Source organism: Anopheles cruzii, chromosome 3 (assembly GCF_943734635.1).
Source record: "Anopheles cruzii chromosome 3, idAnoCruzAS_RS32_06, whole genome shotgun sequence".
NCBI classification, from domain to species: Eukaryota; Metazoa; Arthropoda; class Insecta; order Diptera; family Culicidae; genus Anopheles; species Anopheles cruzii.
The window spans coordinates 72,491,158-72,509,211 of NC_069145.1; the positions used below are offsets into that span (position 1 = coordinate 72,491,158).

Below are 18,054 nucleotides of genomic sequence, written 5' to 3' on the forward strand. Positions count from 1 at the left end.
AACATAGCCACCGAGTTGGAAATAAGCTTAAATAAAATGTGTTTTTCAAATATCGTACCGATTGAGTTGAAGATCTACCACTTTGGAAATAAATTTTTTAAATTTCCCAGCTTTCTTCAAGCGTTTAGCGACCCATTTCGTAAACTTCTAAGTGTTTACTAAATGTCTACTATTTCCAGAATCAAGTTTGACGTTTTAAACGCCAAATAATAGGTAGTTCAGATAGAGAACGCCTATTTGACCGTCCTGTATATGGAAAAATGCTGTGACTTCAAATCGGGCGATTTATTTAGAGCACTAATTTACTCCAACTTTAGGGAATGCGTCTTCAAACACCAAACCTTGTGTATTGTGGACTTTTATCTGGATCTTATTCTTTACTTAACTATCTAATTTTTGTGCAAATTATTAGCCAATCCCATCGGACCAAGTGAGCGGCAAAATGAATGACAGAAGCAACCGAGCGGGGCCTTTAACAGCCCTTCAAAGCAGCATAATTTCCAGCGAGGACCACACGAAGCGCAGCAGACGCTCGCCATTAATGCATATTTCTCGCTCGCTTACACTTTCGAAATCCATCATCCGACGCACACCTTGACCTCGGGCACCACCGATGCGATCTCCCATTGCGCAACCGTCCGCTCGTCGTCGTAAGCCCGTCTCTCGGAACGGGTAGCCAATTCGATGGCCATCGGAAGACATCCATCAGATGCTCCAGATGAGCCGCCATTGTGCCACTGGCGTTTGATTTGGCACCTTCTCCGCGTTCCGGAGGCTCTTCGCTTCGATGAGTAACGGTCAGGGGTCAGATATGCGCGAGAAGCACTTGCCAAAGCCAACTAGGACACCGGTACGACGAGGGGCGCAATTAGCATAACACACCACTAGCGCGCGCATAAAGGCTTGACAGCTTGTTTGACGGTTCACGGTAGCCGACGATGGAAACACACAATAGTCACCGCAGATGGGGCAATAGCACAGAGCCTGCTGTGCCGTTCATTTGCTGCAGGACTCCAGCGGATCCCCCCCATTGGGAAACCAAATGCCAATTATTATGTTTAGGTCACGGCAACATTCTTTCGGTAAAACGGCCCAACACGGTGCATCGCAATTGGTATGATTTTTTGGTTTTTTATTTCATTTTTTGCTTTGTTTCTTACAAACGTGCCTACCGCTTGGCGCTGTAGGCAGGGTAGAATAATTTATTTACATTTGGACAACACGTTGCGAAATGAATCCGGGAATCTTCGGTGGTGATTCTCCGGCAGGCGGTGGTTCGGGCACCAGCGGGAGGAACGGGACTCCATCGCTGGGGAAATGTTTTCTTGTATCGTAGACCTTAACCGGGGTTAGAGTTCTGCTGCGTTCGATTGACAGGTGGAGAGGAGAGAGCAGGAATTTCTGCAACGAACGAAGGTACAGAAGGTTGCCGCAAGGCGCTACGAAAGACTTGAGCGCGCTGCAACAAGCGAGGAACGTTGTCGCCAAATCTGAGGATCACAATAGAAACAGCACAGGTGTGTGTGTGTACGTGTGTTTGTGTTTGTGTGTACGTATGTTGGCGGTGTGAGTACGTGTGGGTTGATGTAGGTTAGGTTAAATGAGAATCTGCAGCATCGCGACGAAGGCGTCAGCAGTCAGTCAGCCCGTGCTCCTTTACCAGGAGTGGAACTCGGAGTACGAGTGCGAGTGGGGCTCCCAGCCGTGCGATTTCACGTAAACCGGCTTCTCTACGTAAACCGGCTTCTTCACCACCACCGGAACGTGCTTCTCGATGTGCACCGGATATGGTTTCGGGACTTCGACGTACTCCTTGTGCACCACTTTGACAGGAACCTTCACGGGATATGGCACCGGGCGATCAACGTGCACGGGCACGTGCTTCTCGACGTAAACCGGAACCTTCTTCTCGACCACCACCGGGACGTGCTTCTCGACGTGCACCGGATACGGAACCTTCACCGGGTACGGGACGTGCTTTTCTACTTCGACCGGATAAGGGACGTGCACTTTCTTGGTGATCGTCGTTACATGCGGCTCGTCCCAGCCGTGCGACAGTTTCGGCGAGTCCCAGCCGTGCGACAGCTTCGGGGAGTCCCAACCGTGCGACTCGTATCCGTACCCGAAGTCCCAGCCGAGACCACGCTTCTCCTGCTTCTTCTCGCCCTCGGCCGCAGCCGCCGGCGCAGCGGCTGCCTCGGATGCAGCGGCCTCCTTCTTTTCCACCGCCGCACTCGCCACCAGGGCTAGTGCCATCGCAAACACCACGAATCCCTGCAGGAGAATGCCGGCAAGAATCCGGTGGAGGAAACCGAAAGCAGAGAAAGATTAAAGACACATGTTTCACACGGCACCAGCAGAGGCACCACCACTACTACCGGCACACTAAAGGACTGGCGGATCCTTGTACCCCACGAAACGCACCTTCATTTTGCTCAACTGATCTCTTACACGCACACGCTCTCTCTCTCTCTCTGTGATAGACGGATGGTTCCAAAACTCCGAATGATGATGGTCCCAAAACTGGCGCGCTATATTTATAGTAGCGCCCCACACGCGACCCACCACCAATCTCCCCGACGGCCAGATCCCACCAGCCGCCGCCCGCCACCCAAGCCCCCTTTCGCAAACAATCGGTGGCGCCAAAAGGAGAGGGCAGCAAACGGTGGTCAAATTATGCTGCCGATGGCAGCGGCGGTCATCTTCCCCACCCCCTCCCGTGAGCGTGATCGCGGTGGAGAGGATCGCGACCGAGCTCTCTAGAACGGTGGCACCTTCTTGTGGTCACACTCGGTCTCGTTGTCGTTCGCTCGCTCTCTCGCTCCCTTGGGGTCTCGACCTGGCTCGGGGAGTGGGACCCACCATCGAACGGTGGTGTCGCTAGCCCGTGAAGTGGGCACCTAACCGACCGACCGACAGCTCGTCGAGGGCCAATGGGGCCATTGGGCACGGGCCATCGGTGCCCAGCTGAACAGCTGATCCGGGCACCCGGTTTTTATTGGGGCACCGGTTTGGTTTTCGTTTCGTTTTCAAACTCTTATGCCGGGAGCTACTACTTGACCCGTTTTCGATTTCACCCAACGGCAGCTCTTCATTAGGCAAGTCTTCGATCGAAGTTTTCCGAACCGATCCGTCTAAGAGCAAGTGCCAGCCCGGTGGCCATCGAGGGATTCGCAAGTGGAGCTCTCCTAGCGCCCGTCATTGGTCAGTTCCTTGTTACTGTTTGGCGCTATTTTTTGCCATTTCGCCAACAAGAAAAGCCAAAGACCTGTTCTGCTCGATCATTTTGTTGGGTGGCATTATGTAAGCAGCGCACGCGACATCGAACCGCACGTTTTGCTGGGCGTTGCTCTGCGGCCGAAATTGGCTCGCTTTTAGGTCCCAAAAACAGGCTTCATGGAATGTTGTAAGCTGTGCGTGCGAGGTGGGGTTCGCAGGAGCCGATTTGTTCCTTATCGGGTTCCAAGTGACAGACCAATTAGGATGACCAATCAAACGAAGATGGCATCCAATGCCGAGCAATAATTTAAATCCACCGTAAAATCGACAGCGCAAGGTTGGCGCTCTCTGGCGCGTTGACAACCGTGCAAACATTAGCCCTCAAGGCGCCCGAAGGCCCTCGGAGCGTGGCGTGTTAATTTCAATTTTACACTAAAATTAACGTCCACTCAGTTAATTGTAACGTGGTAACGTCGGTGTGTCCGGCGAAGGTTTCCCACACACGCCATTAGGCAGCAATTTTCACACATTTCTTGACGTGTTTTGTCGCATCGTTTGCTTGCCGCGACACCAACGAAGCCAACATAATGGCCAATTTTGCAGCGTACTTTATTAAATGCTCAATTTCGGGCAACGTGAGCGGGTTCAGGGCTGCCGGCGCGTGACAAGTGGCCAATTCTCGTCGACAGGAGGCAAAAAATGAAGTCAGGTGAACTATTTTGCAGAAAATCCCACGAAGATTGGTGAGGACGGTTTCAGACGTCCCTATGTAGACATTATCTCGGTCACCACCGTGCGAGGATCGTGTGCCAAAAGATGGACTGCGGTTCGGCGAACTCGAGGGCAAGCAAACCGTGACCAAGAACCTCGATCAAGATAAGCGCTGCCTTTTGCTATTGTAGTGTTTTATGGATTCAACTTTCGAAGGTAGCCTCCAAAACGTTGACTACCGTGACGGTTTCCCGTGCGGCCCTTATCGTAAGCTCTTTTTTAATAGGATCGGCCGAATTAAGAGATCAGTTTGGTCGGTGGCTCGATCTTGCGACACGCGAAAATAACTGTTTCATTTAATTTGGTTTTTGAACGGTAACAAAACGGATGGCGCTCGGAGCTGGACCGATATTTAATCATTTCGCAATTTTAATGTGGTTCTCGTAAATAATTTCGCCCGACACAGTGTTGCGCCACTGGCCACCGATGGCACATAAAAGCCCCAAATCAGGTTAACTCTCACGTCTCGTTTTGCTAAGTGGACCAGGGCGTTTCTTTACGGCCCACCGGACCGGGACCAGTTCTTGAACCCGGTTGCCAGCGCAGGGTCCAATTAATTGAAAGGAAAATTTCGGCAATTTTTATGACTGTGTGTTGCGTGTGTTATGCAAAGCACGCCGACTTATCGAGCTTATTTTCCACCTGCTTGTCTCCGTGAGATGCGCCGGGACCGTTTACACCGAAACCATTCAGCGATCAGCCAGCTGTGCTTGTGGCGTTCGGTTGCGCAACCGGGCTACGATTCAAATTAGACGCGATGTGCACGCCGTCGGTCGGGTCCTAGCACACAGGAGGAGATGGTGTTTTTTGAACCGTGAAGGCCAAACACCATGCACTACGCACTCACCCTCACTCGCACCGAAGGTTGGCATGAACCATTTTCCGCAGCCGCAGCTTCGATTTCCCAACGCAGCCGACGACATCGGAGCGCAATCAAGAAGCAGTTTTATGATAACTTGGGTAATGTAACGGCTCCACCAGAGCGGCGATGGAGCGACCCCACACAGAGGCGTGAGTAGGTCGTGAGATCGAATGCCCCGAGCGCCACCATTTTACATGCCAAACGTTCGCCAACGGTAAAGATTACGCTCTAGGAGTCGATCCTCCGGGGCTGCCATTCTGGGTTCGGGGAATGGGCAAACGAAACGTAAGGTCGATCCTCACTCCGTTTGTTGCTGTGCACGAAACTGCATATCTGCCGCATGTTGGCCGCAGTGGACACGATCTATCCTCGTCGTCGACGTTAATAATGCCGTTGCGCTGGAACCATCGCCGTGGAGCATGTGAGAAGCTGAAGAGCTTAAAAAAATTAACGATGCTTTTTTGTTGCACCGTTTAGTGGCCCAGGAGGAAGGTCTTTGCAGAGAGAGGCAGGAGAGAAGGCCCAGCATCCGTTGCGTTATGCTACGTCGATTGATGGCGCTGATTGGACACCCCGAATCGGTCGACAAAAGGCGTTGAGGCCCTCGGGAGCGTTTATTAATTTTGATGCCTTTCATCGGGTCGGGGGGGGTCCCACCGAAAATTGGCCCATCAGCAGCATTGACCAACGTTACCGGCCGCCGGGTGGGTCCAGTCACCTGGATCGCTTTTGGTGCTACATTATTTTTTACGTATCCACAAAGATGGGAAGGTTCCAGTTGCATTTTAATTGGTTTCGTTCATCTTTCACCATTGAAACGTTGTTCTCAGATCTATGGGAATTTATTGTTTCATTTATAAATGCGGATCCAACTAGTTCCAAGTTATTAGTTCATCTCTATTAGTTGACTTCAAAGTTTTGATCACTCTAACCAGTTCTAGCTATAATTACACGGCAGCGGAAAGTTGAAGCTTTACAAATGACCACCGGTAGACGGATTTTCTATTAACACTGCACCGGTGCACCAGTGAACCCGTTCCGTTGCTCTTCTACCTGATGATCATACCTTCATTAGGCGCGTTTACATCATCGCGCGGGTTCGGCATCTTACAACGAGCAAAGAACAGCCGGCGAAACACCCCAGAACAAATCATTAGAGCCTCGGCATTCCACGGGCACCGGACCCGTGGCTAGTGGAATCATTTATTTCAATCATTTTCCGTCGCATTCGTCTCCGTGCGTTGTCTGCATCTGCATCATTCGGTCGAGTGTTGCAACTCTGTGCTGCTGTGGCCATCAGCATCCGTGGCTCCGACAGTTTATGATGGGCTTTGTTTCGAACCGAGGGTCGTCAGCAAACTGCTCGACCGGAAATGGCGCGACCGAAGCGGTCGCTCTTCCGAAACCTTGCAAAAAATGCTTTTAGTGCCCCACTTCCGGTGGCAGCACCGATTCTCATCGTTTGTGGTACTTATTTTTGGTCGGAATTACCGGCCGGATTAATTTCCATTATTTCTTTATTGATGCATTGCGGCACTAGGCTAGGCTTTGTAGCCACAGCAATAAATGGGCCGACATTTTAAGAACAAAATCGAGGAATTATAAAACCACCAAATGGCTGGTATGCGTCAAATGTAGCACGGGTGCATGGCAGGGCGCAGGGCACGTGAAAAGAGCCGTGGAAATCTGTCCGAAAAAAAAAACACAAACAGAAAAGGCCACCACACGCCGTAGCTCGAATAATTGGCCGTAACTTCTCTAGGTCAATGCGTGGCGTTTGTCAAGGCCACGGTGGCGCTCGGCCGCATGCCACCGCCGCCGGTGGCGCAACCGAGGTGATTCCAGCAGCAGCAGCAACAGTAGCAGCGGGCAGTGGTGGCCAGAGATCACCTTCCCTTTCATTTCCTTTCTTCGCTCGGTTCGGCTCGGTCTGCGGCCTCTGCACGGACCCGGTGGCGTTGGAAAACGTATAATTTACATCCGCCGCCGGACGAAGCCCTCGGAGCCCGGCAGTACGCGTAGTCGGCGTGTAGTGGCTGAGAAGTGGCATCATTAGACACGAGCAGCGGGTAATGCTTGACCTCGGGACGAAAACCGGCACCGGCGAGTGGTTAGTCGGTGTTGTCGGGGCTCGGAATGTAAAACTAAGGCCCCGATATTCTCACCTAGCCGGATAACTTAAAAAAAAGGACTCTACGGTCAAGTTCTTTCGAAGAGTTTTCTTTATGGGACCACCTAACACCTCGGAATCGGTGCTACAAAATGGCACTCGCGACACGGCCTGCAAATGATCATGGTGAAGCAATAGGCAATGAGTATGAATTTGCAACCTGCTTGCTAAAATGACATCGACCGGACCGGTCCAACAGATCAGCTCCATTACTCCGAACCGGTAGCTAGTAGGTTCTGTGCCGCAACAAACTATATTTGCATAGTTTCGTATAATTGGTTCTGTGCCTGTGGTGAGCATCCCCCGAATGCTGGTCCTTCCTTCGCGCTCAAGATGTTGTACCCCATTTCGGTTTCATTTTGGAGAGCCCTCGCAGCGTAATGGTGCCAACCGCTTCGCCGAATGTCGTCCTCTGGCGACACGTGAAATGAAAGAGGGGCCATCGTGGCATATGCACTCATTTAAATGGCGCAACAGCGCCGCACAATGCGGGTCGCTTACGGATGATTATCGTAGTTTGAAAGGTGGCAAAAGAAGCGAGCGCCGAAAGTGGGCCCTCGAGCGGGAACGAACTAAAACAAAAGACTTCAACGAGGCGCCAAGCGACGAACGCGGCGTGTGACTCGCAGAAGTGGATTTGGGGAAATGATACGGCTTCGAGACGGGGCATTGTTGTGCTAAAACGTAAACGGTTTGTGTTTATGGTTTATTCCAAATTAATTGCTACAGGAGGCGACTTGCGTCAAAACAGTACGCAAGCTGTTCTGATTGACTGCGGTCTTGTTGAAGTTCTGAAAGCTCTCTGGGACTCTCCGTACAACTTCATTTTCATTAGCCAGCCTATCGGTGCAATCAATCGCATACCACACACACAGAAGTGGCCGACCCGACGCTGATGATGGCCCCCGGGAGCATTGCAACAGCATTGCGTCCCCACAACAACAACAGCAAGTGTCGTCCATAAACCCAAGCATTGCATTGCCCTGGTGGCCGGTCGGCCATTACGATCCCTGCTGACATTTAGTATGCACCGCGCGCCCGAGAGACGCATCAAAACACACGCGTGGTCGGCGCCGGGTGAGCGAAGGATTGGCCAGGTAAGTTGCAATAATTAATTTACATAACATACTGACCGACTGCGCGACCGGCAGCGGTTGAAGAGCAGCGACAGCAGCAACACGTTTAACCTGTGGGCCGGCCGCCCGTCCCGGTGCATCGTGGGCCTCCGGAGAAAATGGGGAAAACCGTGGGACGTTGCTCCTCTCAAGCTCCTCAAGCGCCCTGCGCATTAGCCGGTCGACCACTCGGCCCATTCAATTCCAGGCACATCGCACCCGTATCTGTCGCAGTGTGTCCTCGCGATCTACGACGGTCCGCGGAGCGCAGGCGCGAGTGTGAACCTGTGTTGCGGCTCCCGATGGCGTGCCGTTGTGAAATTGACAATTCGCAGCTCGGAAAGATTTACGGTGAGAGTTTTACGATTACGAACGCTGGTAGGAGCCGATAGGATACGAATGATCGCCGGGCCTGCCCAGTGGTCCTGGCTCTTTAATCATCTTCCAATCGAGCAGCTGACAGCGGGGCAGCGGCACGAGTCTATTGAAATTCATATGCCCGGCCAGTGACGATGCCATCCGAAGTGGTTACACAAAATCTATTTCGAAAGAGACTGCCGGCCGCATTGGGGAACAGCATTTTCACAACAGGCGAGTGCCGATTTGCGATCATTAGTGCCCCGCAAAGCTGCGTTTTCGCCACAGCGCATTAATCACTGCGTCACAGTGGCCATCCCCAACGGTGGAGCTCGGCAAGGAGTCGCCAGTGAGTAACAAGACGCTAACTAGAGGCTTCTAAATATTGTTCTTTTGTTGCTCATTTTCTATGCGGTGTTCCATCAAGTGGATTGGATTTTAAACTATCGATTAATTGACTTTTAAAACGTCAAACTTCATTCTGGAAATTGTAAACATTTAGTAAAAACTTTTAAATTTAGGAAGTGGGACGCGATACACTTGCAGAAGCAGAATTGTCGTATTTGGGGCTCACGTCGTGCAAGAGAAGCCAATGCACCCACAACGAGTGACTGTATGCTGCTGATCTGGTCTGGCGGCATCATCGGCGGCCCATTTTTCTTTGAAAATAAAGAAGGACCCGCCGTAACCGTCGATGGCGTACGCTACCCAGAAATGATGGCTGATTGGTTCGTTGGCGAAATTTAAGCTGGAAACCTCAATTACATTTGATTTCATTAGGACGGCGCTATGTGCCATACAGTGAGCAATATTTTGAACGTTTTTCTGTTCATTTCTTGATTTAGAAGTCGGACTTCACAAAACACGAGAAACATCCTTGGCGTGGCCTGATGACTAACACTGGCAAAAGCACGATAGTGTCACACACCAGGTGGCACTAGTGTGAGTTTCATTAATATTGATTTTCGAAGGTGAAGAAACAATGCATGTCCCAAGCTCGAAGACAATGGCGACCAGCCCGCCAAACTCATTTGTAAGCTGCAACTCCAGCCACTTTTCGGGGGCTTTTCAGACAGAGCCACTCGCGATTGCTCCACTCGATTTCGTACTCAAAGAAGCAAAGGCTATCGCGTTCTATTGTTTCTCTAGTGCCTCGTTAGGGCGCCTTATCCCACCGGCCCGCTCCTTGAGGTGCCAGCAGCCTCCCAGCCGAAACCGGGTCCGAGCCAGTCGAAGTGGATTTTTGGCGCAAAATAGAGAAATGAGAAAAAAGGAACGACAACCCACAACTCTAGCACCAACAACCACCGGCTGAACTGGACACAGACGGGAAAACCCGCCCTGGCGCGTGTGGCCAGATTATCTAACGAAAACTCAAACACTTGGACGGCATTTTTCGCAGATAAATAACAACGAACGGGGCGCGGCGCGACGGAGGACTAGTTGCACCTCTTACGCCTTTCGCTCGGTGACCCAAAAGCTCCGCCCGGTGCGGCGGCCGGCTCGGATTGCAATCCGATTGCAATCGAATGCACCGACGAGGCCGAGGTGAAACCGGTCCCACCAGGGGCGCCATCTAGCGATGATCCATTTTCTCGGCTCGGCAACCTTGAAATCCTTTACCCCGGATGTGCCGCGGTTCCCACCGGCGATCCAATTAGTGATCCACTCCGATTGATGCCGAAATATGCGCCCGGCCACCCATTAGGCTGCTGAAAAATTAGGCCCCCGTTCGGCGCACCATTTTATGCATCATTATGAGCCCCGTCCGTCCCGATCGGTGTGCACTTCGATTGTCCGCGCTCTCCGCGGGTGCCCGTCGCGCGTTACATAATTCCGAGCAACGGCTGCTGCCGCTGTTTGCGGTTTATGCTGTTCGCCCCGATTGGCGTCATTGTTTTGTTAGTTTTGTCTCGGACACCGGCCGCACGGGACGGACGAGAGGTTGTTTTCGCTTCGTTCGCGTTTCAGTTTCAGTTTCAGCCGCCGAGTCACACGTTTTGGACAACGGGCGCCCTTCACCTAGTCACCTAGTGCGTCTTAATCCTCCTCTCGCCGCGGGGAGCGGCCCGCCCCGTCCACTACGGGCCGGCTGCGGCTGCTGGGTTATCACACACATCCACCAGTTGCCTGAAGCACCGATCGCTCGGATGATCTTCACCCAATTTATACACCCATTTGCGATGCGGCGGCTCTCGGCTCGGCTCCACTCGACTTGCGGCTGATGATGATGTATCGCTCCTTTTCGATTTTGGCCCAATCCATCAAATCCCCTCGCCTGGCCCCTCGGAAGCTGCACCCCGCGTGCTCGGGCATAACCGACCCCCGGTGCAGGGCGTTGAACAAAGGAAAGAAAACCCGCAACATAGACACCATTCGTCACTGGGTGGGTTAAACCTTCGACACCCGACGCTCGACACAATGCTGTGTTTTGAACTTGGCAAGCGGTTAAATTAGGGACTGGATGTGTCTGCGGCAACAAGCGGTAGCGAATCAGATGTCGCTCCGGGTCCGTCCGTAAAAGGTTAATCTCGTCGTCGTCGTCGTCCGTTTGATGGCTTCATTTAGCGTCGCAATTTATGGTGCGAAGTAGATGATCGTTCGGTGGCCAACCGCGAGATCACGGTTGGATTGGCGGCCGGATCGGCGCTCTGGGCCCGTTAAATAAACGATAAAAATCATTGACAACAAATGTGCACGCACTTAACTATTCAATAAACGCTGATTCGCGTGAGCCTCGTTATTTTTCAGAGCTGATCGAAATAGGATTCAATTTGTCTTACATTGTACCAAATAAAGGACAGGCATTTTAACGAATAAACAACGATCATTGATTAACCATGACTGTTTCGTTTATCGTCTTCAATATAAGCCGCTTCTGCCACGTTACACATTGATAACCATTTTAATCATTTTTATATCTAACATTCATTTATTCAAACATGTTTATTTTTGGTGTAATTGGACTAATATAATATTTTAAACGATGTCGCTTAAGATATCGCTCACTTGCCTCTCTAATTAACTATTTAAAAATTCGTTGAACTTGCTAAAGGCACTGCAGATTGAGCTCTTGTAGGCAAACAAATTGTCCTTTCGCCTGCAAACTTGACCTCGTTACATTTTAAACTTTGGCTGAATAGGAGGTAAGAAGAAGTTTGACTTACCACAAATCTTAAGAAATACATTTAATAAAAGCAATATGTTTCTTCAATCAGTTCTAAATAGTAATTATAAAGCCAGTAAGTTTAAGCTAAGCTTTTGGACTCTCTCTGGATTTTGGATGGAAGTTGGATCGATTTCATGAATCCCGATTTATGACCTCCCGATATTTAAATGCCACCACCATCGTAAACTGTGATCAACATTGATCAACTGGAAAAATAGATTACTTAAAATGGCCATTGATAAATAAAAAAATACTATCGAAGCTTAGTCAGCTCCACAAACCCCTGTGAAGTGTGTTTAACTGTCAAGAAATTTTCTCGGTACTTGAACAGCTCTCCTTCTCCTTCAATGGCAACACCAAAAGGGGCCCAGGAATCGCTGGCCTCCAACAAACCACATAACGGCTTTGAAAGTTATGTCCCTATTCATAACGATCGGAGCCTTTGCGCGGTGCATCGAACCGTGCAGCGATATCGAATTGCAACATGCAGGATGCACTTGGGCGGATTTCAACCGACTCAATGAACCGCGTCACACTCCGGTGTCGAAACTCGGGCTGACACGGTCCCGGAGGGCATCTGGTGGTGCCCCAAAACGGCTGCCGCGATTGGCCGAGTGCCTGCGGCAATGTCTCGGTCGCCACCGGAAAGGGTGCTGCAATACGCGCGCCGTTGAGACGAGAGCTTTATGCAAAGCGCAAGAGACCGAGAGCCCGTGGACCGAAGGAAACGGAAACACCTTGGCGACCGTCGACCACTTCGTCGAGTGGTTTCATTCATAAAACCCCGTCTCGGAACTGGTTCACTGTAAACACCGGCGGCGATCGACCTCGGTTTACGCATCTCGGGAAGTGGGCCATATTTTATGCCCAATCTCAATGAGGACAGCAGACAGCGACACCGTTGAAGTAGTTGAACTGAAGACTGAAGTTTTATTTCTCTCTCGTCTCCTCCTCTCTCGTTTCACTATTCATTTATGTCCACTGATTACTTTTAAATTCTATTTATTGCAATTAGTGTACGACTCTTGAGGCGTTAAGTTCCGGAGACGCGGTCTACCAGCCATGGTGGTGAAAGTGGTGTTTGTGTTTGTTCAAGTTCTTCTCGAACGAAATGGTCTTGGTGAACGTCAGTCCCCCCTGGCCACCGTGGCCAGCATGGCCACGACCGCTACCGCCATGTCCACCACCATAGCCCCCGGACGCGCCTCCATAGTTTCCCCCGTAACTTCCGGCACTGGCTCCAGCGTGGGCGCTAGCGCTGGCACTCGCACTTGCGTGTCCTTGTCCATATCCTCCCACGCCCCCGTGACCACTGCTTCCGTGAGCACCGCCTCCGCTCGGTACGTGAACCAGGACTGGTCGATCGACGGGAACCTCCTTGATTACCGTCACCGGGACCTTCTTCTCGATGTACACCGGGTAGGGTCGGTCAACCGGAACCGGAACTGGTTTCTCGACGACGATCGGTGGTGCCGGCGGACCGGAGACGTGCTTGGTGACGGTGATCTGTTTCGTGAAGCCACCACCACCTCCACCGTGATGACCGCCCGATGAGTAGCCGCCCCCTTGGTGTGATCCGCCGTACGAGCCCGATCCTTGAGGAGGGCCTTGGTATGATCCTCCGCTACCGGAATCGCCTGTGTGTCCTCCAGCGGTGGCCCCCGCACTGGCATGGCTACTGGCGTAACTGTTGGCGTAGCCACCTCCCTGGCTGCTGCTTCCACCTCCCTGGTAGCTGGCCGGCGGCGTAAGGTGCTCCGACGGAGCGTGCACACTGTGGCCACCTGCGGCAGGGGCTCCTACATGCCCATAGCCACCGCCCGTTCCACCTCCACTGTGACCACCAGGGGCTTCTACACTCACGTGGCCACCACCGTTGCCGACTCCATTGTGGCCATTGTGGCCATTGTGACCTCCTGCGTGCCCGTAGCCACCGCCGGTTCCGGGTCCACCCGCTTGATGATGTCCATAGTCACTGGAACCGCCGCCAGCGTTCGCACTGGCACTAGCACCGGCAAAGGCACTGCTTGACGAGTGGCCACCACCATAACCTCCGCCCGATCCTCCCGCACCTCCGTACGATCCACCCCCGTGACCCGCTCCATGTCCATCTCCGCCTCCCGACAGACCGCCACCGAACGATAGACCGAAGGTGCCACCGCCGAGGGAGAAGCCGCCACTTCCGTGCCCATCCCCACCCTCGGAAGTGAGGACGATCTTCTTCTTAAACAGCGTCGCGCTGGCAAGCGATGCGCTTAACAGCACCGCGGCCTGGGAAATGAGAAAAAGAAAAAAAACGTTCCACCATTAGTGCTCGAATTGACATGCTGTAATGCTGGTTGTCTTCGTTTAGGCGCCACGCCGCACACAAACTGCACAATAATAATCAACCGATAATTGCGTTTTGAAACAATTGCTACTAAACACCGGACACTAAAGCACTAAATCACCATTCTGTTTAATATCTAAGGGGTGATGACCATTACTAAATGTTTCATCTCCAGAAGAAAGTAGTTCCGGTTCACAAAACGCACTAACACCGTCCCTTTTTCGCCGGAACAGGAGAACGACTTACCGCAAATAACTTGAACATGATGATGTTGATGTTGCACTGCACGCTCCAGACCGAACGGTTGACTCTGCTACGACAGAACGTCTGAGGAGATGCACCCCGGTTAGCCCGTTTTTATATCATCGTCCGGTGTGTTCTGGGTAGCAAGTCCGTGTCGTCCGAACGAACAATCCACGTTCTGTACACCCGTGTGGTTAATTACCTTTTTAATAGAAGCATCATCTCACGAATTCATCCAGCCCGGTCCAGTGGGAGATTCCCGAGACCCTCGACTCATCGCTGCCGTATCCGTACCCGTGCTGTACTCCTCTACCCGGAGTGTTGTCGTCGAAACCGAAAGTGGTGCTGGTCGTGCCGTCGATCGATCGAAATGTGATGGATGTTGCTCTTGGCACGGTGAGCAAATCCGCGATGACTTATGCTAATGTCCGCGGGCGCTTCATTATTCTTTCCACGTGAATTCAACCGGGTGGTCAGGAGTGATGCACGTTCGCTACTGCGACTGATTAACTTCTATTGAAATCTCTGCGCCAAGCGCTTGTTCGTTGTGCACCGGGGAAATTTTACCTCAAACAAAATCATGCCGTTTCGCACCTTGTGCTGTCAGTTTCTGGAAAAGATGGTGCTGGAATAATAAAGAGCAGGTGAAACAGCGAAAAGAGGTGTCGGTTGCGGGTGTTTCATTAATTTTTGAGGCATTGACAAAATTGAAATTAATTTCGGAACCTTTCCTGGTCATTAACGACCAGGAATTAGTTAGGATGGTCCTCCGGCGTGACAGGGCGTTGGCACGGGACCAACAACCCCGCCTGCAAAAGAAAACCGTAACAGAAAGCAAAAAGAAGGAACTTGGACACTGGAAATACGATGAGGACTATTTGCAACGAAAAAAGATTATGAAACTAGGGACATGGAACGTGCACACTCTGAGAAGAGCTACAGTCAGAACACATATCACCTCTTCATCGATTTCAAGACCGCATGTGATAGCATAGCCAGAGTAAAAATGTATGAGACCATGACTAGTTTCGGAATACCGGCCAAACTTACCAGACTTGGCCCAGAATGATCATGGCCAACGTCACAAGCCAGGTGAAGGTGGATGGAAAGCTACCACCAAAGGCGCCAAGGCGATGGCTTAGCTACCATCTTCGCCTTGTTGCTTATCGTATTTCAAAATGGGGTCACAGTCGCAGATTCGTGATGTGGTTCCCGCTGAGGATCGCTAATATGACAAGTAAAATGGTGATCTTCACTACAATGTCTTTCTCGTCGCAGTTTTCTTACCCTACCACAGAGTTCTTCGAAGGAGCTAACGAGCACCTGACGGCCAAAGTGGGTAAACGTTTTCGTTCGTATTATATCAATTTACCAAACAGCGGCTCGTATTACGGTCCGCAGGAAATTTGCAAAACAATGCTAACGATGCATAAGCAGTACATATATTTTTTTTTCCAATCCGCGTGAAATTTAGCACAGCGTAGTTTTGTGACCCCGGATTATAAATAGAAAAGTTTGACCCTCCCACACCTCCGGGAGGGGGGGCTCCCATACAAACGTAACGTATCGTAATATCCCATACAAACGTTTTCGAGCAATTAGAACCAAATTCAGCAGATGGGAGTTTTGGCGAAGGGGAAATGTTGTGGTGAAGGTTTGAAACCTCTCCCCTCTTTACAAAGGGGGGCTCCCATACAAAATCTCGAAGCTTAAAGAAACTAGCTTAGAAAACTTAAAGCTTAAAGAAACCCCAGAAACAACTAGTGAACATAATAAGGTTTATAGAAGACGCAGTACGTTGCTAGTGTGGTAAATAGTAAAAGTACATCTTTTATTACAAAAATGCGACATATTAACAAAAAAGAAAACACCAAATTTGACTTCCCTAATCACTCCCTAGTCTTAAGCCCGGTCCACACGCTACGATATACGTTTCTCCCGGCCCCCCCAGTAATACGTTTCTCCTGATTGAAGCCCAAATTACTCGCCGACTTATTGATTACTCGCCAACTGATAGAACGATTTATTCATATATTTTTTTGTTTGCGGTGACCCTTAATGAATACCCAACGTTTTCTCCATAACGGCGTGGGGTTGACGCATGATCTCTTGATGCTCTTCCGTGTTGTAAATGTCCGAAAACTCGATCATTTCATCCCGTCCAGTCAGCACGTCCCGAGCCACGTTGGTGGACGGAAGGAACGGAAGATGACCGACTTTCGAGACCGCCTTCAGCTCCATCGTCAGTTTGAGTGGGGCCGCCAGCCCTTCGCGTTTACGAAGCATCTGCATGTTGAGGTTGTGAGAATGTTGGGCGTACTGAAAGAACATCACATATGAAAACCATATTCCTTCTGGTCGCTCCGGAGGACAAGAAAGAAACACTTACATTTTGCTCCGATTGCTTAAGCGGATGTACGGATTGCAGCTGAGCGACACAACTTTCATCCCGCGGTGCCATATAACCCGTAAACTCGTTGAACGTGGTAGGCATTTTCGGCGTTACTTTTATTGAAGACTCCTGTGTATTTGAAGGAAATCATTAATATCAAGCCGTGGTTAACTACGCCATTTTACACGGATTTTAGCAAGGAAACTGTAAGCTGAAGCTTTGTGCGTGAAGCGAACACTCGGGGCGGACGATGGGCAGGCGCATGGTCAAACAGCATAATCAAAAGCCGCGATCCCTCGAAATCCCATTTTCGGACGTTTATTAGCGATACAAGCCATTAATTAGGATGGCCAGCTAATGTGAGATCGGTTCGAAGGCGCCATATCAGCTATGCCCGTGGTAGATCAAACAATGATGGCTGGCTGATTGCCGGTTAGCGTTCATGTGCTTTAAAAACTATGAGGCTCGCATAAGTGTCCAAGTACCGTTTATCTATTCGGGTCTCACCTTGGTAACTGCGTACGGGGTCGATCGATGTAATGACTGTGAATTTTAGTTTATGCAAAAGATAATTTTCAAACGTATATAACAAAAGTAGATTTATAATTTGTGACGATACTCAAAGGAAAATCCGAAGGAGAGGAAGTTCTCGATGATCCCAATCGATTTCGAGCCGTTTGAGTTAAAAAGACTCGTCATGACAAATCACAAGACATATTTGAAAGTTTGTGTTCTGTGATCTATTGCGGAACAAAGGTTGAACAAATTTCGCCGTGTCAATAAAACAAGTAATGGCAATTCGCACAGTAATTAAGTAATAAGTAATAAGTAAAAGTAAACAGTAATTTCTCCCAAGAGATTAAAACCGTCATTTGAACGAAAAAACAATAAATTCAAAAGTTGGCTTTTCTGTTGAGGCATCGTTCGTAAAGCTCTGGAATGAAAAGAAGCTTTCGTATAGATGTCACTGCGAATTAATCGATGTCACACTGATCCATTAGAAGAATTAATAATTTGTAGCGAAAGGCAAACTGAAAGTCAAAAGTTACTTTAATTCTAACTGGTTCTTTTCCACACGGTCCGTAACCGCTGAGGGCACAAAGGTTTTGACACAAGCTGATCGATGTCACGCCTTATTTTTTTTTACGTTTTATATTTTACGGACCGTGTGGTCCACCAGATACTGACTTGCTACGTAGACTCTGAGCCAAAATAGATACCCTCACGGACTCGTCCGAACTTGGCCGCTCAGCAGCAATGGTCTTGATGGTGGAAATTGGGGTAAAGAGAAAAAAGGTTAATGCATGCATGAGAAAAAAGGTTGATTTTCGTGCACTTTACCTCTCGATATTTGCTGAGGAAAACCTTCAATGGTTCGGTGTAGTTCTCGAAGCCGAGTGAATACACGTCCTCCCCCGTTGTGGTCT

At 50.3% G+C, this 18,054-nt stretch overlaps 3 protein-coding genes across 3 annotated transcripts; all 3 read right to left on the minus strand.

Annotated features, from left to right (window-relative positions):
• Positions 1-1,656: 1,656 nt before the first annotated feature.
• LOC128270929 (uncharacterized) lies at positions 1,657-2,430 on the minus strand. Its single transcript, XM_053008353.1, has 2 exons — positions 2,425-2,430; positions 1,657-2,274 (listed from the first exon to the last, which is right to left on the minus strand). The coding sequence occupies exons 1-2, from the start codon at positions 2,428-2,430 to the stop codon at positions 1,657-1,659; spliced, it is 624 nt and encodes a 207-aa protein (XP_052864313.1).
• A 10,148-nt stretch (positions 2,431-12,578) lies between these two features.
• LOC128272444 (uncharacterized) lies at positions 12,579-14,303 on the minus strand. Its single transcript, XM_053010256.1, has 2 exons — positions 14,239-14,303; positions 12,579-13,934 (listed from the first exon to the last, which is right to left on the minus strand). Exons 1-2 carry the CDS (start codon positions 14,254-14,256, stop codon positions 12,717-12,719), a joined length of 1,236 nt encoding a protein of 411 aa, XP_052866216.1. The 5' UTR covers positions 14,257-14,303; the 3' UTR covers positions 12,579-12,716.
• A 1,939-nt stretch (positions 14,304-16,242) lies between these two features.
• On the minus strand, positions 16,243-16,751 carry LOC128273890 (proteasome maturation protein-like). The gene is made up of 2 exons (XM_053011954.1): positions 16,625-16,751; positions 16,243-16,554 (listed from the first exon to the last, which is right to left on the minus strand). Exons 1-2 carry the CDS (start codon positions 16,727-16,729, stop codon positions 16,291-16,293), a joined length of 369 nt encoding a protein of 122 aa, XP_052867914.1. The 5' UTR covers positions 16,730-16,751; the 3' UTR covers positions 16,243-16,290.
• Between the last annotated feature and the right edge of the window lie 1,303 nt (positions 16,752-18,054).

Coding starts and splice junctions, on each gene's coding strand:
- LOC128273890 (XM_053011954.1), bottom strand. CDS start 16,729: ATGCCTACCACGTTCAACGAGTTTACGGGTTATATGGCACCGCGGGAT. Junction 16,555..16,624: donor TTAAGCAATCGGAGCAAAAT/GTAAGTGTTTCT, acceptor ATGTTCTTTCAG/TACGCCCAACATTCTCACAA.